Source organism: Zonotrichia leucophrys, chromosome 4A (genome assembly GCF_028769735.1).
Source record: "Zonotrichia leucophrys gambelii isolate GWCS_2022_RI chromosome 4A, RI_Zleu_2.0, whole genome shotgun sequence".
NCBI classification, from domain to species: domain Eukaryota; kingdom Metazoa; phylum Chordata; class Aves; order Passeriformes; family Passerellidae; genus Zonotrichia; species Zonotrichia leucophrys.
Window position 1 is genome coordinate 965,361 of NC_088174.1, and position 23,672 is coordinate 989,032.

Consider the following 23,672-nt stretch of genomic DNA (forward strand, 5'->3'; position numbering starts at 1 on the left):
GTTTCAGAAATGGCACACACTGAGGGCCTTGTCCTGATCTCTGAGGAATTAAAGGTAAATCTCACTCCTTGCACCCTACCAGGCTTTATTGGAGCCCTGTTTATCCTTGCAGAGCTCTTTTCTGTCAGGAGAGGCCTCGTTTGTGGCACAGAACTCACTGTTGGAATAAAGCAGATCTAGTTCAGCACCATAACATTTTATTAAACTACACTATCAAAGTCACATTGATGGCAGGGAGAACATTGCTATCAGTGCATATTTCCTGGACTAAGACTGTATTTGTAGCATCCAGCACTTGCTGAGGAAAAGGACACTGGAACAGAATCCTTAAGAGACAGTAGAAAACTTCTACAAAAGGGCAGTTGGGAACCAGCTGAGATCTCCAACACTTCAAGACAAAGTTGTGAGGGAAGGGGATTTTTAAAAATTTACTCTTAAGTGGTGTTGAGCTGACTCAGCTGAGGTAAGGTGCTGGTGCCCAGCAGTTTTTAACTGGCATCCCTGTCCCTGCCTGTTCACACCCCACACAAATATTGTGTACTGCTCCTCAGTGACCTGTGCTGACACCTGGATACAACAGCTCAGTGTTCTACAGTTATAAAAACCTGCTGCAGCTCTAGACCAAACAATAAAAAGTAGCAGAAATACATTCTATACAGGAGTAAAAAAAAAACCAACAAACCAAACCCAGTTGAATTCCAGACAAATATTAGAGTACATCAGGTTGGGTTTAAAAAGTCTCAAATCTAACACCTATGTCACTATTTCTACTCCCCACGAGCTCTGCCACAGCACCAGCTCAGAGCTGCTTCTGGCACTGAGGACACCCCAGCTGTGCAGCATCCCTGGGAGGGCATGGTGACACACCTTCCCCAGGGCTGCAGCTGGGCTGTGCATGAAATAAGGCTTTTCCAGTCTTCCTGGGAAGACTCAGGGTTGAGTGAAGGGTGGGAGCTGTGTGTCCCAGCCCCGGCTCCTGGCAGGGCAGAGGGAGGTGGGAGCTGTGGAGAGCACAGGATGAGGGATATGTACAGCAGTCTGCAGGGACAGGGGCTGAGGGCCTCTCCCAGTGAGGTCATGCCCAGCCAGCTGGGATCTGCTCCAGAGGTGTTCTGGGCTCTCAGTAGCACCCATCCTTCCAGGAGTCGTCCTCGGGGGCCTGGGGGGTCTGTGCTGCCTGGAGGAACCTGGGGGGACAAAGCAACACATCAGGGACAGCTCCAGGAAAAGCCCTGTAGGTTTGGGTTACCAACATCCCCCTGCCATGGGTGCAGTGCTGCTGGCACACCCTGAGCATCAGCAAACACCAACTTGAGGCACTTTAAGAAATTCAGTGGCTGTTACTGGATGCTTAAACACTGATATCTGCCACATTAACACTGTTGTGACTTCAGCCCATCACTGAGTCCAAGAGAAATATTTTTCCATGCAAATACAACTGAACACATGGAAAATAATCAGTATGTAGAGTGCTGATATAAATTAGGAGATTAAAATTCCCTTTTCCATGTTTTTAAAGATTTCAATGTAAGGAGCCACGGATTACTGCAAGGCTCTAATGGGACATTAAAGGTCAACAAGCACTGGTTGCTCATTAGTCTGGTATCAGTCATACCATAATAACTCTGAATCAATTTAATTTCCCTCAATAATGAATTGTAGCATAATAGCTCTTAAAAAACCAGCAACAAGAACAAAAACTCTAAGTGTTGTTACACCACTCCCCATGCTCTGCTTTCACCCATGAACTGCACGGCCTGGAGTTCCCAAAGAGCTCTGCACCCCTCTCACCTCCTGGCCGGGGGCGGTGCCTTTCCCTTGGGCACGGCCAGCCCTGCCACGCCCGGCCGCGCTTTCAGGGCAGAGCCTTTGGCCACAGTGACCACGCTGGAGCTTCTGGAAGTGCAACTGCTGCTGGGAGAGCCCGTGTGGAGCTGTGCCTTGCGCACTGGGGGGGCGGGAGCCGTGTAGCTGCAGGGCTTCCCCACCTGCCGGCCGGGCAGCAGGGAGCCGGCTGCCTTGGGCTGGCGCCCCGTGAGCGGGGACTGCGCGGCCCCCGAGGAATACCTGAGCTTGCTGGGAGTCAGACCTGCAGGGACACAAGAGCACCTCTGAGGGCTGGCCAAAGGCAGCAGGGAGAGCAGGGGTGTGGGAGGGGAGGCACTGACCTGCTGACCGCTGCTGAGTCCTGGGGATGCGGCTGCTGGGCACCTGCAGCTCGGACTCCAGGCTGCGGCTGCTGCGCACGGCCTCGAGCGCGCGCAGGCTGCTGCGGGCCAGGTTGGGCATGCTGTGCCTCAGCTCCTCTGAAACAAGCTCAGCCTCAGCCCCCTGCTGCTGCTGCTCTGAGGCTCTGCAGAAACCCATGCACCTCAAAGCACAGCAGTCTGTACCTAGCTCTTAGCCTCCAGTAAATAGCAGTGATTTTGAGACCACAGGATGAGGAGGAGACCTTCAAGATCATCCCATCAACCCAGCACCACCATGATCACCCCTAAGCCACATCCAGAGATGGTGACTCCACCACCTCCCAGGGCAACTCATTCCAAGGCCTGACCACTTCTGTAGGGTTTCTAACACCTAACCTGAACCTCCCCTGGTGCAACTTGAGGCATCTCCTCTTGTCCTTTCACTTGGGAAAGAGCAGAAGAGAACAACCCCAACCCAGCTGCACCATCCTGTCAGGAGCTGTAGAGAGCAGTGCTGTCTCCTCTGAGCCTGCTCCTCCCCAGCCTGCACAACTGCAGCTCCCTCAGCCACTCCTGGTGCTCCGGCCCCATTCCAGTCCCTCAATGTCCGTTTTGAAGTGAGGAGCTCAGAACTGCACACAGCACTCGAGGTACGCCCAGCAGAGGGGGCAATGCCTGCCCTGGTGCCGTGGCCATCCTGCTGTCGATCCAGCCCCTGTGTCCCTGTGCCCCTCACAGCCAGCACGGCCAGCTCCCTGCCCTGCCCGGAGCCCTGCAGGGGGACCCGTGTGTGCCAGAAGCCCCGTCCCCGGCTCCGCTCGCGCTCACCTTCGCTGTTGGCGTACTTGAGGCGCTCCTGCATGGGGCTCTGCACCGCCCTGCGCGGGGCGCGCAGCCGCGAGGCCGCGGCCCGGCCCAGCTCGGCGCCCGAGGAGGGCGATTGGCAGCGCGGGGAGCTCAGCGGGGACGGCGAGTAGCGGTGGGCGCTGCGCAGGGACAGCGAGCAGTCGCAGTCGTCCTCGTCCTCCAGGCTGTAGGTGTCGAATTCCTGGTCGCTGTAGGTGCCGCGGCGCAGCGAGTGCAGGGAGGCGCTGGAGCTGCGGCGGGACACGGAGGCGGAGCTGGAGGCGCAGTCCTGCCGCAGGCCTGGGGACACGGGGGACACTGGGGACACGGGCACCACCAACCCCAACAACACACCCCCAGCTCCAAAGCAATGCTTTGGTAGTGATTTGTTTCACTCTGGAAGGAGAGTCAGGTTAACACCTGTCCTACCGGGAATCCATCAGCAGGAACAGCATCACCTGCACCAGCACTGCTTAATTACAGCACTGCTTAATTCCAGCCCAGTTACCATTCAGGGGACCTGCAGTGCTCCCTAATCCCACCCGAGACTGGACATTGCCAAGATCCAGCAGGTTAAGTAGGTACAGGAGTCCAATCTACAGGAATGGGGGTCTCATTCAGAGGTTAAACCTTTTAGTTTAATTCATTCTGCACCCACCAACATTTCAAAGGTGGAAACAAAGATTTCAAGTCTGCCTCCCGTGAAAACACACCTGCCTGGGTGGCACCTGGGTTATTTACAGCTTCTCACCAGATTATGCCTTTATTGAAGTTTTCCTGCCTGACAATATAGAAGCAACTTAAAAACAAACACCAAACTCAAATAAAACCCTGCAAAAAAGCCCACCCACCCAAACCAACCAACCAAAGCTTACTCTCTTCCTGCAGCCGTGCCATGACCTGGACATCAGTGAGGTCCTGCAGTTTGTAGCCCATGGAGATGGAGTCGTCCGAGGTGCTGAGCTCGCTGTCCACCGAGGACTGGGAGCTCAGGGCCGAGTGCATGCTCAGGTACCCTGGGGAGAGGGACACAAACCCAGTCACACACTCCCAAAGCCACCAGCAGCAGCAGGATCTATCCCAGGAATGCAGCAGTGCAGCTGGGAGCTGCAGGTCCAGCTGTGAGAAACAAGAACTGATGAATTCCAACGCTCAGTTTTTAACCTGCAGTTTTCAGGTGCTTTTCAAAGCAGGAATGTGAGGCTGACTGGCAGGAAACAGCTTGGTCAGTGCTCGTGTAAGAAATTCATTTTACACCTGAGCTTCACACCTGTGTTTCCCATGTCAGCACTCAGTTCTCTTCCAAGCTGGTTGAAGAAATCATGTTGGGAACCTGCTGCTTTTCCTGCCTGCTGCATTTGAGCACAGCTGGAAAGGGCTGTTGGAGATTTTTTCAGGGATGGCCTAGAAGGCAGCTGTGAGGAGCAGGTTCTCACAGCCTGCTTCTGTGAACAGCAGAGGTTCTCAGGTTATTTTTAACTACAGGTAAAAGTGACAAACATGAAGGCCTTGAGAGCCTTGCACATCAGAGTTCTCAGGCAGCTTTCTCATAACAAGTGGATGTTCCATCTTTGGCTGTTTTGGGAAAGCGAGAATAATTTTGAGAACCCAAATCTTGGTATTGGAAACATAAGGAGGGGTTGGTGTGTTATCTCTGGCCTATTGTGAGCTCAGATTTTGCAATATGCATGAACTTGATTAACACTGTTATAAAAGGTGACTGATTGATCAATAAAGTGGAGTCGATGCTGACCAACGCAAGGTGGGTCGTCTCCCCTCCAACTTCAATAAAGGGCTGCTCAGCTTTGCTGGCAAATGCTTTATTTGCACATCAGGAGGTGCCCTGCCTTCAAATCTTCTCAGAACATGGCAGGAAAGCTGTGAGCTTCAGGATGCTGCAATAATACAGTGACACAAGCGTGGCTGTACCTTAAAGGTGCATCTGGGTGCGTGCTGCACAAATACACACTCCAGGTCAGGATATTACACTATAAAATCCCATTTCTTTCCTCTGGTGCCAGGAAAAGAGTTGAAATAAATCCATCCTGAGCTGGGCTTGCACCTGTAGGATGTGATGGAATGAACAAGCACAGGTTTCCTGCTGTAATTAACAGCACATTCAACACTGATTAAAAATCCAGCTGGACCTCGAGACCAGCTTTCTAAAAGGCAAAACTCCCAATCCAACTTTGTTTAGTTTGGCTGCTGCATTTCAGATTGAAGGTCTAGTTAAAAATAGCCAAGGAGGGGAAAAATCTGCTCCTTCTTCCATCAGTAAAGCTGAGCTGCTGATGGTTTTCAAACAGAAACCACATCTGGGCTTTGTCAAAGGGGCTGGTTTGGTTTTCAAGGGAAGTCAGTTAAACATTTTCCATTTGAAGGGTAGAAAAGCTGGTTTTTCTTGGAAATAAAATAAGATTTGGGTCAGTCAGGTTGACAGGAAACTTTAAACTCATCTTAGCACCTGCCCAAGGCACAGGGAAGAGGCACCTGAGATGAAGTGAACTCCTCATGCTCTGAAAGGACAGAGCCTGTCCTGGCCCAGCACATCTGCAGAAGCCACTTTGGTTTTACTCATCAGCAGCTGCTTCTGGTGAAAAGGTGCTCAGTGAACCTGGATTGCCCCCAGCCTCATATGAAAAACAAGAAATTGCCTTAGAGATGTTTCCCTGCAGAACACAGCTGGCAAAAATCCTCAGTCCTACCTGCATCCTTTTGTTTGCAAAACAGAGATAAGTGTTAATTTCTATTTATAGCAGAAAATCAGCCCTCAAAAATAAACCTGCACCTGTGAAAACAGCCACAGGCAACCCTTCTTCTTTTTTCAGAGGGAAAAAATGTTCATTTAACATCAAGTTTGGAGGCAGACACTGTTAAACATGCTGTGTGTTTTGAAACATGCAAAGTAGGGTTTAGCAATTTCCACACCAAACAACCAAATAAGGACGAGTCCTTTGATAGCAGAGCCAAGAGGCAAAGCCTCTGTGCAGGGAACAGCAGGAACTGCACCAAGGATGACAAATGGAGCTCCTGGAGGGTGTTCCTGCCTCCTCAGGCACAGGGGGGCTGCAGCCACAGCATTTTGGAGGAGCTGCATTATCAGGCTGCAACAGGAGTCAGGGCTGAGCTGCCTCTGAGGTCGGGAATCTTCTCCACACACAATTAAGGCTGAAGGAAAACTTGTGGTATTTTGTTTTAGCTTCCCACTCAGGCAATTGAAGGCTTTACCAGCTTTTTGTTCCCTGCATTAATCAATATTCCCAAGAGAAACCTTCCCCAGAAAACTGAATCCAAGTGACTCTATAAAGATCACATCTATACTCTACAACTTTATTCCAGAGCAATATATTTTTGCCCCAACAGCTGCTTTCTATTTTAAGCCACTTAAAATTAGTACAATTTATAAATATATATGTATATAGAGAGAAAGTAGAGAAACCCAAACCAAGAAATAACTACAGGACATTTAGAATGCAAGGAGGTTTTCTCCCACACAAATGAAACCTGGGTGAGGAAGGGAGCAAACAAAAAGGGGAAAACACCACGAGTGGCCACGAGAACTTTTCCCTGTGCCAATCCCTACCCCTCCTTGCATTTTAAAGAGCCCAGTGCTGCAGTGCCATGCCATACCTGAGCTGCCACAGGTTAGTAGTGCTTTGTTAGTCGATTTGAGGTGCCCAGGAGAGTTTAGTGCATTGCTACAGGAGCCTGCCTCGGAATTCAGGTTATGTGCGCTGGGAGATGCCAGGGGGCTGCAATACAGGTTTTTCCATCTACTGGCTAGAAGGAAAAATACAAAAAAGCCACAAAGGTTAGCAAATTATTTTGGAAACAGAGAGCAAGATCAAGAACAGGATTCAATTCTGCAGCAGAGGTATTTGCTGCTCCCTGCCATGCTGCAGGGAGCACAGCAGTGCCCAGTCCCCACTCGTGTCCTTTAACTGCCTTTGTCCCCTGTGAAGAACTCCCAGAGGAACTCCTGACAAACCTGCCTTTGAAAAATTCATACATTTCACAAAGTTCCAGTGCTGGATGGATGACTAGTTCCACCAATGTCTGCCACCTCTACACCCCCTTGTCACAGGGGGTCACAGACACATTTTATGAAAAATCCTTTCCTTGGGATTTTTCCTCCTGAGAAGCTGGGAGGCCTCAGGAACAAAATGCAAACAATGGTTATCTGCTGCTGTGGAATGCAACAGGTGCATCTGGGATTGGTCTCATGTGGTTGTTTCTAATTAATGGCCAATCACAGTCAGCTGGCTTGCACAGAGAGTCCGAGCCACAAACCTTTGTTATCATTCTTTATTTTGCTATTCTTAGCCAGCCTTCTGATGAAACCTTTTCTTCTATTCTTTCAGTATAGTTTTAATATAATATATATGATAAAATAATAAATCAGCCTTCTGAAACATGGAGTCAGATCCTCATCCCTTCCCTCACCCTCAGACCCCTGTGAGCACCATCACACCCCCTCATTTTAGGGAGCTCACTGAACTTCATGTTACAAGTGTGTTATTCTGAATTTCTGTGATGGAACCAAGACAGTGTTAAACCACAGAAATGATGCCAATCCAATAAAATAAAATAAATAAAACCCAACTCTTTGAATTAAACTCCTTCAGCTCACACACACTCACGTGTTCACAAATGAATCAAAATAAGGCAGGTGGCAAAGCCAAGTGCCCCCATCCTTACTGGAGGTGGAAATGAGCAGCTACAACACTGAGGAAATTACTCACACCATGATCTGGAGATACTCAAGGTGCTGCTCAACTGCACACAGAACTCAGTTCTCCCTACTGTGAGAGTATCAGCTAAGAATATAATGAAGATTCATCATATTAAGTTTTCTTTTTTTATTTCTCCCACAAATATTACCAGGTCAGACTAAGTACAACAGAAGCCTGATACATTTCAGAGAGAAGAGGTAATCAAAGAGATTTCATTCAAATTTCTAAGCACAGATGGTTTATGAAAGCAAATGAAGTTTGTTCTCAAAGCCTATTCAGTTATCTCCAATCAGGAATGCCAAGGTTAAACCCAAGAGCAGCCTGAGATCTCAAGCAGTGCCAAACACTGTTAGAATGAAAACTAAAATAACCCAAACCAACCCCCAAAGCAGCAACCTCAGACTCCAAAGCACAGGGCTGGAATTGTTGGTTAAAGTGAAATCAGAATTTCTGCATTCCCATGGAGACAAACCCTGAGACAGCAACGTGGGGACCCAGCTGGGGCTGGATTCCAGAGCTCAGGGACATCCCTGAGCTTCCAAACAGTGATTCTGTCAGAAGGGTCACTCTCCACACACAGCTTCTGTGTCTGAACGTTCCTGAGTGCAGCTGGACAGAGGAGAGTGCAGCCCATGCCTGCAATAATCCTGCACCCATGTCTGCCACAAACCTGCACCCATGCCTGCCATAAACCTGCACCCATGCCTGCCACAAACCTGCACCCATGTCTGCCATAAACCTGCACCCATGTCTGCCATAATCCTGCACCCATGTCTGCAACAAACCTGCACCCATGTCTGCAACAAACCTGCACCCATGCCTGCCATAATCCTGCACCCATGTCTGCAATAAACCTGCACCCATGTCTGCAATAATCCTGCACCCATGTCTGCAATAAACCTGCACCCATGTCTGCAACAAACCTGCACCCATGTCTGCAACAAACCTGCACCCATGTCTGCAACAAACCTGCACCCATGCCTGCAACAAACCTGCACCCATGCCTGCAACAAACCTGCACCCATGCCTGCAACAAACCTGCACCCGTGCCTGCAACAAACCTGCACCATGTCTGCCATAATCCTGCACCATGTCTGCCACAAACCTGCACCCATGTCTGCCATAAACCTGCACCCATGCCTGCAACAAACCTGCACCCATGCCTGCAACAAACCTGCACCCATGCCTGCAACAAACCTGCACCCATGCCTGCAATAAACCTGCACCCATGCCTGCAACAAACCTGCACCCATGCCTGCAATAATCCTGCACCCATGCCTGCAACAAACCTGCACCCATGTCTGCCATAATCCTGCACCCATGCCTGCAATAAACCTGCACCCATGTCTGCCATAAACCTGCACCCATGTCTGCAACAAACCTGCACCCATGCCTGCAACAAACCTGCACCCATGCCTGCAATAAGCCTGCAGCTGCAGCAGTCCTGGCCAGGGGAGCTGCATGAGAGGGAGTCCAGAGAAGGTAAAAGACAATTCCTGATTCCTGCCCAGCCCCTCAGGGTCCAGGCTGTCAGGAGCTCAGTGTCCAGCCCATTTTACACAAACCTGGGGCCATTTGGGCTGACACAGGCAGGACATGCCCCAGGTGCACTGCAGGTGATGCAGGACAGAGGTAGAGCAGAATAAATTCATTTTTGTCCTGTGAACTGCATCTGTTGTGGGAGCTGTCCCACCATTGAAAACCCAGAAAAGCAAAGCCCCAAAGCCAAGCCCCTGCCTGTGATCAGAGATGTCCCCACTGCACACAACATTCCAGGTTTTTATTTCAGGCAGATGAAATCAGGGATTTCCCCTCAGGATTAACACAGCCCACAGCTGGAAATGCTTTTAGGGGATGATAAACTGGAGGAAAAACTTGATTTCCAAGTGACACCATTTCTTCAAGTTTAATATTTCATTGTTGTAAGCTTTGAGCAGCAGCAATTTCTTCAGCCAGGTAAGAGCAGCAGGAATATCCAGTAGGATATCCAGAGGAGGAACCATCACCACCAGGAACACTCAGCACCAGAAAGAAGCTGCAAGAACAGTTTGCCATGGTTCCCACTCCCCAGCAGCACATTTGTTCCTCCACACATTTCTTACATTTAAAAATGTTTAAATATTAACAGAACTTAAAAATTCAAGAGCCTGCCAACACTAAGCTCAATTTTCCTGCTCAGAATGAGCTTTGCAAGGGAGCCCAGAGCAGCAGAGGCTGCAGCTGCCCTACCTTGGTCCAGCCTGTTGATGAGGGTTCTGCAGGCAGCCTCAATCTCGGGGCTGGGGTTATCCAGCACCTGCCGGCACCACTTCAGAGGAGAGGCTGTCTTCTCATCCATGGATTTCCTTGGAGACACATAGAGCCTTTGCAAGCATTCAAAGGAGAAGGAAGAAATGCTGGTTAATTCACAGCACACAGCTACCAAAGTGCCATTTGCTAGAGCGTAGCCATGAGGAACCAAATTACAAAATGTAGTTACCCGAATTTAAAAATCACCCAAATTTAAAAATTCCCCAAATTACCAATTACCAGTTACCCAAATTAAAAAATTCAGGTTTAAATAGCATATTATGACTCAGAAAGAAAATTTACTGCCACAAAAGTAAAATCAATGGCTTCACAGAGAAACCCACAGGTTCTGCAAGGCAGGGTACAATCCTAGGCTGTTGCAACAATTGTTGGAATGCTCACCTGTCTCTCCCTCCACTCCCCTCTTCCAAAACCCCTCTCAGAGGCAGTGAGGGTGTGAGGTGCTCCTAATTTGAGCTGCAGGGTGATCTCCTTCCAGGAGTTGTGGTTTTGGTTTAAAACCCTCTGGATGTGCCCTCCCAGCCAGCCCAGGTGCATTCCCAGATTCTCCTTCTCTGGAGGGTTCAGACATTCCCAGACAGGCAGAAGTGTGGCTGTGCTTTATCCTCCCTGCAATGTCAGATCAATTCTCCTCCACATCTCTGACACCTCCACTGCTCTGCATGGACACCCAGGATCAGCCTTATGGACAGACATTTATTCATCCTAAACTCCTGGATTATTTACAAGGGATTGGGTGGAAAGCAGCATCTTCACCAGATTTCCCAAGCAGAACATTCCTCTGAGGAATGGTCAAATCTGGAAGAGCCTTTGCTATAAAAGCAACTCAAGTATTTTATTTACACATCCCACATTTGTATTTTTAAAAGCAAAAAGCACTTCCCTGGTTTTTAAATGTTTTTGCTGTTCAGCAACACATTCAAAACTTGTAAGGGGAAAAAAATCAGAGCTCTGTACCTCCAAAAGGGAAGCTGTTTTTAATTCTTGCAGATCACTTGGAGAATATCTTTATGCAGAGGGCAGTGAGAGTTCAACACAGATCTGGAGCCTGATGGTCCTCAGGGTCCCAGGCAGCCCAAATCCTTCTGGGATTCTGTGATTTGTGCACATCAGGTTTGGCCCTCAGGTTCCCCCTGTCCTGAGGAGCTGCTGGCACAGCCTTCACCCCCAGCAGCAGCTCCAGGAGCTCTCCCATGCACACAATGCCACAGCTGCTGCTTTCCCAGCAGCACCTCCCTCTGCTGTGCTCCCTCAGCCCAGGAACTGCTCCCAGCTGACACAGAACACACCCAGAGCCACACCTGAGCATTTACGGTGTTCCCAAAGGTGGCATCACTGATGGATCCAGAGGATTTCACCTTCCTCAGGCCAAATTCCAGTCTTTAAGCACAAACAACCCTGGGGGTGGAGTTAAGATTTCACCAGGTGTCTGCCTGTGCTTCAGCTGCCTCCTCCTCTCTCTCCCAGCCTCTGCCACTCCTGCACCAAGGTGCACAGAGCATTTTGTCCCATTACTCACTCTCTCACAGCCAGCTCAGATCCAACCCATAGAACACTGATTTCCACAACAAAACTGCTGTAAATCAGCAGGAATGTCAGTCATTATCCCACTCCTTCCTGAAAACCTAGGATTAAAATAGGAGAAACACTGTGGGACTCTCAGCTGTCAGGTGTCCTGGCTGTAACACCAACACCTGGCCAAGATAGAACAGATATTTAAATGGAATATTTAAAATATTGTACAGGTCTGCCTGACCCACTGCCCTGGCTCTTGTCCTGACCCTGACCTAATCCTGATCCAGGCAGGGGTAACAGAAAATGCAGAAAGCAAACATGGCAGTTTTTGGGGTTATGAAATGGAGCACCACTGCATGCAACAGCTCTCAAACACTGTTTGTTCCCTGCAGAGGACATTATTCCCTATTTTTGACACACCACTCCTGCCTCTGGCCAGAGCCACCTTTTCCAGAGAATAAACTCAGCCCCTTCAGTCACAACTCACACTGAAGCTCTTCCCCACCAAGGTTTACACAAACCCAAATGCAAATAAAAAAATCCAAAGGCTAATTTGTTATTGATAAAATAAACACTGAGGAATGAATGCAAATATTGCTGAGTCTCCAAAGGTACCTCTCAGGGCAGATCCCCCCAGCCAACCCTGCTGCATTTGTGCATGGATAAATGAGCATTACAAGCACTCAAATCCAATCAAAGCCAGGAAGCAAAGTGCTCCCTCTCCCTGGATTTACTGCACAGCTCAGACCACAAAAGGAGCAGTAAAACCATCAGACAAAAAAGAGGCCAACAGCCTCCTCAGGGCAGGCCAGGCTGCTCTGCTCACACTCCAGGGTCAGGGAGAGAATCCTGCCCTGCTCCCAGCCCAGCTGGGCATGGCAACCCTGGTTTGCCTGGCAGAGCCTTTCCCACGTGGAGCAAAGCTCTGGAATCCTCTGGGCTCTGCCAGAGAACTCTGATTTTTCCTGCTGACAAATCCATTGGCAAGAGAAACTCTCACAATTTCCCCAAACCCAATTAAGTGAACACAGCTCAATTCTTCAGAGCACTGAGATTCAACTTAATTTAAACCAAAAGGAATTCTGGTTTGATTTCACAGCACCAGGGTTCCCACATTCCTTCTGCAGGAGCTTTGGGAAGGGCTCAGCACCCTGATTCCTCCAAAGGTGCTGGCACAGCACTAAGCTAAAACCACCAACCCCTCAAATATGTCAATGTGAGTATTTCTCTGGACATATTAAGAGCCAGAAGTCACCTTTTCCTATGCTCAGCAAAGTCCAGTAACCACTGTCATCCACCAGAGGCTGACCTAACCCAGCCTCACATCCAGCGAGCTAAAACCTTGGGAAAAGGGGGGTGTGAAAAGCTAAAAAACTCCTGGCTTTGTTTAAAAACACCCAGAATTTTTCTTTCTGGTACTTTCAGCCTCCAGGCTGTTGGATTTGCCAGGTGAACACTGAATCCCAGAAGCAGCCCAGAGGCAGAGCCCTGCTCAGGACCAAGGCCCAGCCTGCAGTCTGCTCCTCAGCTCAGCACTCTGGGTGTTCTCTCTAAACGTCTCTGAATGGTTTCTTTTGTCAAACTGCAAATGGAAATTGGTTATTTAGATACTTACAAGGCCTCATGCAAAATGCACAAAGTAAACATTTGGGCAAATATTCCCAGTTTGATGTATTGGGGGTTTGTTGTATAAATTATTAAGTACAAATGAGATTTTATTCAGCTTCTGAGAGGAAACCCTTCAATAATAAAGATTCTTTACTTTCTGCTTACTAATGTTTGTGTTTACCCTGGAAAACAGAGTATCTTGTGACAAACATCTCTGGTAAGGACCCAGTGCCACAAGGATTTTGCTTTCATTAAGTTGTAGCCATTCACAAATAAATTTGTGATACACTCTGCACTTTATTCTGACATAACCCAGAGCAGTAAAACCAAGGAATATTCCAGAAATATTACTTCCCTTATGGAATCAATGTCACAGAAGGATTTACAGGAGTTAATGGCCACTATTGCTGGATTTTGAAATTCCTGCAGTAAAAAAAACCCAAACCCCAAGAATGCAGGAAACACAACAATTTTCTCAACTTGCACAATGCATGGAGAAAAAGCATCCTCACACTGAAAAACTGACCAGAGCAGCTCTAAGAGTGAAATCCTGGGAATTTTAGCTCCTGCTCACACAGAGGATCTGCAGCAGAAATGTATCAATTGTAAGAGCAGAATTGAGGCTGCAGAAGGCTCTAGAAGCAGTGCATTAGGAAATGAAACTGAGCACGAAGCAAAGGCCTTTCTGAAGACACAGCCTGGGTTATTCTCCATCTTCCAAAGCACTTGGCACCAGTGGCTGCAGCAGCTCCAAAAACGGCAGTGACTGCACTGATCTGCAGACCTGAGAGTTACACACAACACTGCAAGGAGAAGGAGAACTCAAACAGCTGAAAGGGCTTAGAACAATCCAGGTGTATGAGATACAGCTCCTTCAAGTGCTGAAAGGCAGCTGAATTCCTCTCCAACCATGGATTTCAAACAGGCAATACATTCATTTTCCTTTCCTTTGCATATCAGACTTCAGAGAGTTGATTTTCAGATTTAGTACTCTGCTTATGCTGTGCTAATCTCAAATCTAAACACTCCTGCTGAACAGAAATCCTAACACAGACAAGACTGGAGTAGAAAGCCACAGTGAAACAATAATATCCAGGTTCTGAAATGACAGAAATGTAAAAGGAAAAAATGGGGAAAATCCTGTGGAGAACTCTCCGCACAAAAACATTCTGCTGTCAGCCCAAGGAGAGGATTGAGCTTTATTCCTAAGAAACTGCAGAGAGATGAAAAAATGACACTGCAAAGACACTTCCTCATGTCTATTTAGGGACTAATCCTGCTGAACAAAACACCAAAACATCAGTTCTCAAGTCAGAGCAGCTCCAAAGTTAAATTAATCTCCTGACCCAGCCAGCAGCCCACAGTGATGACAAGGCAGCTGGGGTGCAGCTGTGAATGAACACACAGAGACAGACGGACACACAGAGACAGACGGACACACAGAGACAGACGGACACACGGAGACAGACGGACACACGGAGACAGACGGACACACAGAGACAGACGGACACACACAGACAGACGGACACACAGACAGACGGACACACAGACAGACGGACACACAGACAGACGGACACACGGAGACAGACGGACACACAGACAGACGGACACACACAGACAGACGGACACACACAGACAGACGGACACACAGAGACCCCTCTGGCACTGAGGATCTCCCTGCCCAGCCCTCGTTTCACAGGGGTGTGAGGAGCAGGAGGCACAGCCTGGAGCACTCCCAGCCTCAGCCAGGCTCTGTCCCATCGCTCTGCAGGCTCTGCCCCCAGGGCCGGGCTGGGCCCGCTCCCACAGAGCTGCACTGTGGGCTCTGAGGCAGCTCCTGCACCCAGGGATGTCCCAGCAGGGCAGGTGCACCCAGCACAAGGAACACTCACCTCAAACAGGAAAGGTTTGGAGAAGTCACTTGTGCATTATTTAATGCAACAGGGATAAAACCACCTGATAAAATGATCAGTCTGAGAGAACAGGACCTTGCAAATCGCTGTTTCTAAGTTGTGTAGATCTTGTCAGCAGCAGCCTGTGGCCAGGAGAGATCCCAGGGAAGCTACAGCACAGCTGTGAAGGGTGTAAATGGATTATAGAGACACTCTGTAAGTAACCTTCTCCCCAGGCTGGAGGCACTGGGAGAATCCCTGGATTTTGTGCAGCATCACATCCTCACTTGGATATGAAACTTTCCCTCACTTCCCCAGAATTTCTCTCCCTATCTCTGCAATGATTTCCTCCAGTACACAGAATTAAAGACTCAAACATGAATGTAGAAGAAGGTGACTGGGCACAGAGCTAAGGCTGAGAGCTGCACACCCAGGCAAGTCCTGCAGTGGCATTTCTGAGAGCACAGCACACTCCTGCAAACACCAATGCAAGGGCCCCACTTGCTGTGCTGAGCACGGATCCAGGCAGAGACAGCTCAGCACTGAGGAGAAGACAGCATGACCCAGTTTCAGCTGAGAGAGAGACTTTGGGAATGAGAGCAGCAACTCAGGGATTCACCTGAGTGCCAGGGATTCCTTCCTGTCCTCAGCCCATGGAAAAACCCCAGCATGACAAACACTGGGGAACACAACCAGTGTCAGGCTATCAGCAGCAGATCTGTTTGTTCCCTGGGTAAGGGGCAACTTGGATAAAACCTTCCCAAAACAGCTCAGGAGCTGCTCAGTGCCAGAGCCCAGCTCCATGGCACTGCTCTCCAGCATATTTACAATTTTGAGCAGCTATTTGAGAAAGGCAGCTGAGGGAGCAGCCAAGGCCAGGCAGGCCAGGGCAGAGTTACAGCAGCTGGGAGTGGGCTCTGCCTCGGGTTTCACACAGCTCCAAACACACCCTCAGAGCTGCTGAACCAGGAGAGCTGCACACACACTGCTGACAATGCCAGCTGAAGAAAGAGAACAATTCCAAAACAGAGAAGGGACTGAGACTCCATCTGCACAGCAAGAAACCCTCTGACAGTCCATCCTCCTTCCAGGGAAGAAGGATGTACAGTATTTTAAAAAGGATTGCAAATACACAATCCTGCCTTGGGTTTCACACAGCTCCAAGACACAACCTCAGAGCTCACACACACTGCTGACACTTCCAGGTGAATAAAGAGAACAATTTCAAAATATAGAAGGGAACAAGACTCCACCTGCACCTGCAGAGAACAGCAAGAAGGATGTACAATATGTTAAAAAGGACAGCAAATACACAATCCTGCCTTGGGTTTCACAGAGCTCCAAAACACAACCTCAGAGCTGCTGAACCAGGGCAGCTGCACAGACACTTCTGACACTTCCAGGTGAATAAAGAGAAAAATTTCAAAACAGAGAATGGACTGAGACTCCACCTACACAGCAAGAAACCCTCTGACAGTCCATCCTCCTTCCAGGGAAGAAGGATGTACAATATTTTTAAGAGGATTGCAAATACACAATCCTGCCTTGGGTTTCACAGAGCTCCAAAACACAACCTCAGAGCTGCTGAACCAGGAGAGCTGCAAACACATTTCTGACACTTCCAGCTGAAGAAAGAGAACAATTTCAAAACAGAGAAGGGACTGAGACTCCACCTGCACAGCAAGAAACCCTCTGACAGTCCATCCTCCTTCCAGGGAAGAAGGATGGACAATATTTTAAAAAGGATTGCAAATACACAGTACACTCAGCTATTCCCTCTGGATTTGCTCAATCCAGGCAGCACTAAATTTCCCCATCAGCAAAACCACCTTGTTAGAGCTGATCCTAAATTCACAGAGAATTAAAGGAATTTGTTGGGTTTCCTTGTTTGCTTTAAGAAAACCCTCCCTCCCCTGCAAGCAGTTTACTGGTTCTTGCTGTGGGAAAGCACAAACACCTGCAGGGGCTGAGTGTGGGATGTGTTTATGGAGACAGTTTGGGATATGTGGCAGTGAGCACAGGCACTATTGATTGTACACAGGATTCATTCCCCACTTTCAGAACGAGCTCCAGAACAAGAAGCCACCACTAAAAGCAGCTTCCTGTTTCAGCAGGTTTGTTTGACAAGGGGAAAAGGGAACAGATGGAAGTGATGCAGCACAATCAAAGATAATTTATGGAAACAGCACTTGCACAAGTGCCCTGGATCACCACCCTTACCCAGCTCCTCAGGGGCCTCTTTGTCACAGGTTACCCTGTTCCAGCCAGATCTGGCATAAAACAGAGCTGACAAAGCACAAGGATCCTGCAAGGAGCAGAGTGAAGGGTACCTGGGGAAGAAGGGCCTCACAGAGCTCCTGAGCACAGAATCTCTCCTGATTCACTGGGCAGCATCCCCTGCCTGGGTAAATCTCAGCCTCTGAGACTCAACAGAATTTGAAGACTCTCCCCTGTCACAGGCTCTATAAATGTGAATATAAACCTGGCTGCTCCCATTAGCATGGAAATAATAAAGCCAGTCTTCCATATGTAACCTGTTAAATATATTCACTTATTTATTTATAAAAAATCTAGTCAAAATGCTATTTAGGTATATTGAAGAGTTCCAGTGATCAGGTTTTAAAAGTACACTTGCAAAGAAAAAAAAATCCTGTTTTAAATGTAACCTCAAATTCAGGCTGGAGCTGATGCCATGACCTCATTGAGCTCCACTCCATTAACAAAAACTTCACCTTCCCTTCTAACAGCTAATGAATGTTTGGAGCTGAAGGTTTGGTCTGTGTTCAGCAGCCCTGTCCTTGCTGCCAGATTAATCTGGCTACACAAATTTGAAACCCAATTTGCAGAGCCCTAAGGCTCTTCCTTCCTTGCAAATTAACAACTCTGGGTAAAACCTCAAGTCCCAGCTATTGCAGGAGCTGGAATCAGCCTTAAATTTTACATTCCCCTTGCCCTTCCAAAGGTTGTTAATGTACTGATTCATAAAACAAGTTCTAAACAAGGCTGGTGGTGGAGGGGAGAGTCCCAGAGAGTCGGGTCAGTTCAGGATTACATCATTGATCTGGTTCAGTTCATGTCTCTGAACAAAAGAGGTGCTTAACTGGCAAGAAACAGCCTCCAGGAGCTGGGAATGGTTTGTCTCCTCAGGTCCTAGCAAAAGCCACCAATTCCAGATGGTCTAAGGATTCTTATTGACAAAATTGTTATTAAAATATGGTATTTGACAGTTGTGTACAAGGTTTAAAAGCTGCATTATTCATTCATCTGCACGTGCTATATATAACTAAACTTACAGGGAAAGGAAGCTGCAGCAGTGGCTGGAAGGAAGGGGGAAAAACCAGCACCTACAGGTAAACTTATTTTCTAAAACATAATAGTCTGGCCCAATGGACATAAAAATAAGAACAGTCACTAATGAGAATTGCATTCTTGCTGCTACAAATCCAAGTCCTGTACAGGAATCAGTTTATAGCCTTAAAGGAACTGCTCACCTAACCACAGCACACCCCTCTCCCCCAGGCCTGGGGGTACCTACCAGCAATCCTCCTCTTCGGGGCCATTTTCCAGTTCTAACACTTTGACTTCATCCAGATCCGCGTGACTGGGGAGCCCCTCTAGGTCTGCACCCTTCTCAGTGGGGTTCTGTTGATGGATGGCAGCTGGGGGGTGGATCCCTGCCATGAGCAGGCTGCCCAGCAGCTCGGCGCTGTCACTCGCGTCCACAGGCGAGGGACACCGGCCATTGCTGTGGCTCTGCCCATTGGGAGACACCTCCTCGGGGGCACTGTTGTATTGCACTGGGGCATCCAGGGCTCTTCTGAACTTGTTCTCCCCTTCCTCCTGCCTCATCTTGCTCAGCTGGCTGTGCAGATCCGCCATCAGCTGCAGCTCCTGCTGCTCGGCCATGGCGTTGATGCTGTTGTTGATCTCCATCCCGTTGAGGCCGGGCTCGCGGTTCTCCACCCCGGGCACGTTTGTCCCCAGCAGGCTCCTGCTCCTGCCGTGCTGATTGTCCAGCTCCAGCCTGCGCACCAGCTCGCGCAGCTTGCGCACCTCGGGGCCCACCGGCTCCTCGGGGGGCTCCGGGCCCATGGCCGAGTGCTGGGGGGCGTCCCTGCCCAGGGCCGGCTCCAGCGCGGGCTCCTGCGGGATCAGCGGGGCGTTCCCGGGCACCACCATCCTCCAGGGCACCGTCTCCGCTGCAAGGCACCAAACACAGCACAGCCACCAGATTTAGGAAAGAGGAATTAAAATTCTGGCTTTTCTAATTACACTGAGCACCAAACACAGCACAGCCACGAGATTTAGGCAATGGAATTCACACTGAAAATTCTGGCGTTTCTAATTACACTGAGCACCAAACACAGCACAGCCACCAGAGATTTAGGCAAACTGAATTAGACACTGAAAATTCTGGCTTTTCTGATTACATTGGGGTGCACCAAACACAGCACAGAGCCACAAGAGATTTAGGCAATGGAATCAGACACCAAAAATTCTGGCTTTTCTAACTACGCTGAGGTGCACCAAACACAGCACAGCCATGAGAGATTTAGGCAAGTGGAATTCACACCGAAAATTCTGGCTTTTCTAATTACACTGGGATGCACCAAACAGCACAGCCACCAGAGATTTAGGCAATGGAATTCACACTGAAAATTCTGGCTTTTCTAATTACACTGAGGTGCACCAAACACAGCACAGCCATGAGAGATTTAGGCAAACTGAATTAGACACTGAAAATTCTGGCTTTTCTCATTACACTGGGATGCACCAAACACAGCACAGCCATGAGAGATTTAGGCAAATGGAATTCACACTGAAAATTCTGGTTTTTCTAATTACACTGGGGTGCACCAAACACAGCACAGCCACGAGAGATTTAGGAAAGAGGAATTAAAATTCTGGCTTTTCTAATTACACTGCAAGGCACCAAACACAGCACAGCCACGAGAGATTTAGGCAAATGGAATTCACACTGAAAATTCTGGCTTTTCTAATTACACTGGGGTGCACCAAACACAGCACAGCCACGAGAGATTTAGGCAATGGAATTAACATTGAAAATTCTGGCTTTTCTAATTCCACTGAGCACCAAACACAGCACAGCCACCAGAGATTTAGGCAATGGAATTAGACACCAAAAATTCTGGCTTTTCTAATTACACTGCAAGGCACCAAACACAGCACAGAGCCACGAGAGATTTAGGCAATGGAATTAACATTGAAAATTCTGGCTTTTCTAATTACTCTGGGGTGCACCAAACACAGCACAGCCACCAGAGATTTAGGAAAGAGGAATTAAAATTCTGGCTTTTCTAATTACACTGGGATGCACCAAACACAGCACAGCCACGAGAGATTTAGGCAATGGAATTCACACTGAAAATTCTGGCTTTTCTAACTACACTGGGGTGGAAAGTGTCTGAATTTCATCCAAACCCAACAAGAATGACTGAAATTAGGGTGGAACGTTGCAAAGCCCACAAATTCCTCTTTCTGAACTGCACCTGTTCTGCTACCAATGAGTTTAATAGAAGGAAGCTGATTTAATCCCCCACAATAGTTTAGTTTCCATGTGTTTACCAACAAAACACTTGATGGAGCAAAGTCAGGAAACATCATTAACAAGGTGCTGACGTCAGACAACAACAGTGTCAAGAAAATGGTGAAAACATCCTTTGTTCATTACCAGGCTTATCCTGGAAAAGCAGAAAAAACTTGGAAAAAATTCTGTATCACCTTATGCCAAAGTAACAACAGGAACTGCAGTTACTGTGGTATATGAAAATAAGCTTAAATAATGATTTTACTGCTGTATTTTCCTGTTAAAATTGAAAAGAGAGTGGTGTAAACAAGGAAAAAGAAAAAAATCCTCCAACTTAAGATTACACATTCCACTAAGCCAAAAAACCATAAAGTGCATTTCACACTGGTTTTACAACATGGGCAAACACTGCTTTTCCCCTCCACTTGATTTACGTGAGTTCTCAGTTTCACTGGGCACATTCATTTCCAATCTGACTGTTCACTGAAAACCCCCAATACTGAAAATCCCTTAAGTAACGGTCCACAGAGCAGTAAAACAAAAAAAAAGGTTAAAAAAAGGTTAAAAGTAGAAAAAAAAAGGTTCAAAGTCAGATATCCTCTCTGTTTTGCAGAAGGAGGGCAAACTGACTGAGAGAAGAGGGAATGAGTCAACACAGCCAATTCAAAGTTGAAAAATTGATGCACTTGTTACAACTGCAATCAAACCCTGACTTTTTGTGGCTGTGGATGTTCTTCCTCCTCTCTCTGCTGCCTGAAAATGTCATCTGTTTTTAAGTGACAGCAGGAAAAGGAAACCACAAAAACTCAGTGTCACACAAAGCAAGGTTACAAACAGACACCTCATAGGTACCTCAGCATCTCTCTATTATTTAGGCACTTGTAACAGCAACAGCTGGGTACATTTCTTTTAAAATACATTTTGTTTTGTTGGGGTTTTTATACTTGATTTTTATTATTATTTTGGTCCTCTATCTGCAAGATGTAAATTTTCAACTTCCACTCCATTTAATAAAAAAATACAAACAGCCCTTAGAAAGAGCTGGGAGTGAACACAGAACACTTTCCACCCATATTCCAAACCTGTGCCTGCAAGCAGCACTGCTGAAGGCATTTTGGCTTAGGGAAATTTACTGTGGAGTTACCAAGCAATCCCATTCCCACCCATGTGCCAGCTTCAAAAAGCTCCTCACGTGGATTCCCACTCCTCCAAAGCCACAGGATCCCCTCGGGTGTGATTTCCAAGGAGATCTCCGAGGAAGGGGCAGTGTGATTCCCAGAGATATCCCAAAGCTCAGCAGCTCTGAGGATGGAGCGTTCCAGGAGTTCCACTGTCCAAGCGAAACAGTGGCTCAAGGAGGGAATTAAGGAGATGGGTTACCCAAAAAATCCGTTTCCTTCCAAAGGTGAGGAGTTGCAAAAAAACCTCACGTAAGGGAAAAAACACACGTTGAGGGGGAAGAGCAGCTGAAGAGCGTTCAGTCTTTCCCCACAACCACTAAGCCTAAAAACCACCCAAAAAACAAACCCCAGCAAAGACATGCGGGGGAAGAGATACAAACCTGTGAAAGTTAATTTCATCGTGTAACGGGGGGAGGAGATAAAACACGTTTGGAAGAAGGCAAAAAGGCGGCAGCCGTGAGCGGGTCGGAGACAATAATTCGGAGTTTGCCGAGCAGACATCCGGGTGTCTCACCGAGGGTAACGGTCCCCTCACCCCGCGGCTGCCAGGCCGGGGCTCGGAGGGCTCCAGGGGCTGGGAAGGGACTGTGGAGGGGCTGCCATGGGGTTTAGGGGGTCTTAGGGGAATGATGGCCATGGGGCTTATGGGGGGTGCAGGCTCTGGGGAGGCTTCGGGGGCTCTGAGAACCAGGGGGAGGCTGTGAGGGGGCTCTGATGGCCGTGGGACTGCGCGGGGGGCTCTGGGGGGCAGTGATGGCCGTGGGGCTGGAAGAGCTGGAGGGGAGGCTGTGAGGGGGCCATGGGGCTGTGATGGCCATGAGCGCTGTGAGAGGGCTCTGAGGCCGGGGGGTTGTGATGGCCGGGGGGCTGTGGGAGCTCCGTGCAGCTCCGAGAGCCGGGGGGTGAGGCAAGGGACGGGCTGAGGCTCTGGGGAGGGCTCTGAGCGCGCTCCCATGGCCGCGATGGGGGAGCGCGCTGTGCGGCACCGGCGGACGCGACCCCCGCGGGGGGCACGGGCGCGGCCGGTCCGCACCGAGCGCGAGCGCGGCGGGCACCTCCCCCCTCGGACGGTACCTGGATGGATGGATGGACAGACGGCCGGACAGGCGGATGGCGGTCGGTCGGAGGGCGGGCGCCCGCCCGGTCGGTGCCGGTGCCGCCTTTCTCCGGCGGCTCAGCCCGGCCCGCGAACGGCGGGAGGCGCCGCCCCCGCCCCTGTGTGGGGAACGGGGGATGGGGGCGCTGCGCCTGCGCGGGGCCGCCTCAGGCGGCGGCGGGCGGGGGGCGGCACCGGGAGCGAGTGCGGGCAGCCCCGGTGAGGGGAACGGGAGTGAGGGGAGAGGGCGGGCCAGGGCAAGGGGGGAATGGCGGTGAGAAGGGGAAAAAGGGGATGGGTGAGGGGAAAGCGGGGAGTGATGATGGGAATGAGGTGAGCGGAGTGAGGGGGATACGGACGTGAGTGAGGAGGAAAAGGGATGGATGAGGGAAATGGGGGTTAATGAGGGGGAAAGGGTTAAAAGGGGGGAAAGGGAGTGAGAGGGAAAGGGGTAAGTAATGGCAGAAAGGGGGTAAGTGAGGGAAAGGGGCAAGTGAGGGGAAAAGGGGAGTGAGGGTGAAAGGGAAATGGAGCAGGTGAGGGAGGAAAGGGGGTGTGTGAGGGAAAAGGGGTGAGAGGAGGAAAAGGGGATGAATGAGGAGAATATGGAGTAATGATGGTGGGAAGGAGGTGAGTGAGGAGGAAGAGGAGTTGGGATCAATGAGGGGAAAAGGTTTAAAAGGGGGAAAAGGCAGTGAGAGTGAATGGGGTGAGTGAGGGGCTATGAGAGTGAGGGGGAGGAAAGGGATGGAGG

General features: G+C 49.2%; 1 protein-coding gene across 2 annotated transcripts; it reads right to left on the reverse strand.

Annotated features, from left to right (window-relative positions):
• Positions 1 to 180: 180 nt before the first annotated feature.
• On the reverse strand, positions 181 to 23,040 carry LOC135447845 (SLAIN motif-containing protein-like). Of its 2 annotated transcripts, XM_064712975.1 has the most exons (9): positions 22,897 to 23,040; positions 18,629 to 19,292; positions 9,998 to 10,131; positions 6,666 to 6,815; positions 3,911 to 4,051; positions 3,018 to 3,335; positions 2,169 to 2,306; positions 1,792 to 2,089; positions 181 to 1,187 (listed from the first exon to the last, which is right to left on the reverse strand). In XM_064712975.1, exons 2-9 carry the CDS (start codon positions 19,270 to 19,272, stop codon positions 1,121 to 1,123), a joined length of 1,890 nt encoding a protein of 629 aa, XP_064569045.1. In that variant the 5' UTR covers positions 19,273 to 19,292; positions 22,897 to 23,040; the 3' UTR covers positions 181 to 1,120. The 2 variants fall into 2 exon arrangements, with proteins under 2 accessions (XP_064569045.1, XP_064569047.1); XM_064712977.1 differs by lacking the exon at positions 6,666 to 6,815.
• Positions 23,041 to 23,672: the final 632 nt, after the last annotated feature.

Excerpts from the sequence above, each read along its gene's own strand:
- LOC135447845 (XM_064712975.1), bottom strand. The coding sequence starts at position 19,272 with ATGGTGGTGCCCGGGAACGCCCCGCTGATCCCGCAGGAGCCCGCGCTG. Across the intron at positions 6,816-9,997 it reads CATCAACAGGCTGGACCAAG|CCAGTAGATGGAAAAACCTG; the intron begins GTAGGGCAGCTG and ends TTTTCCTTCTAG. Across the intron at positions 3,336-3,910 it reads GGCACGGCTGCAGGAAGAGA|GCCTGCGGCAGGACTGCGCC; the intron begins GTAAGCTTTGGT and ends CCGTGTCCCCAG.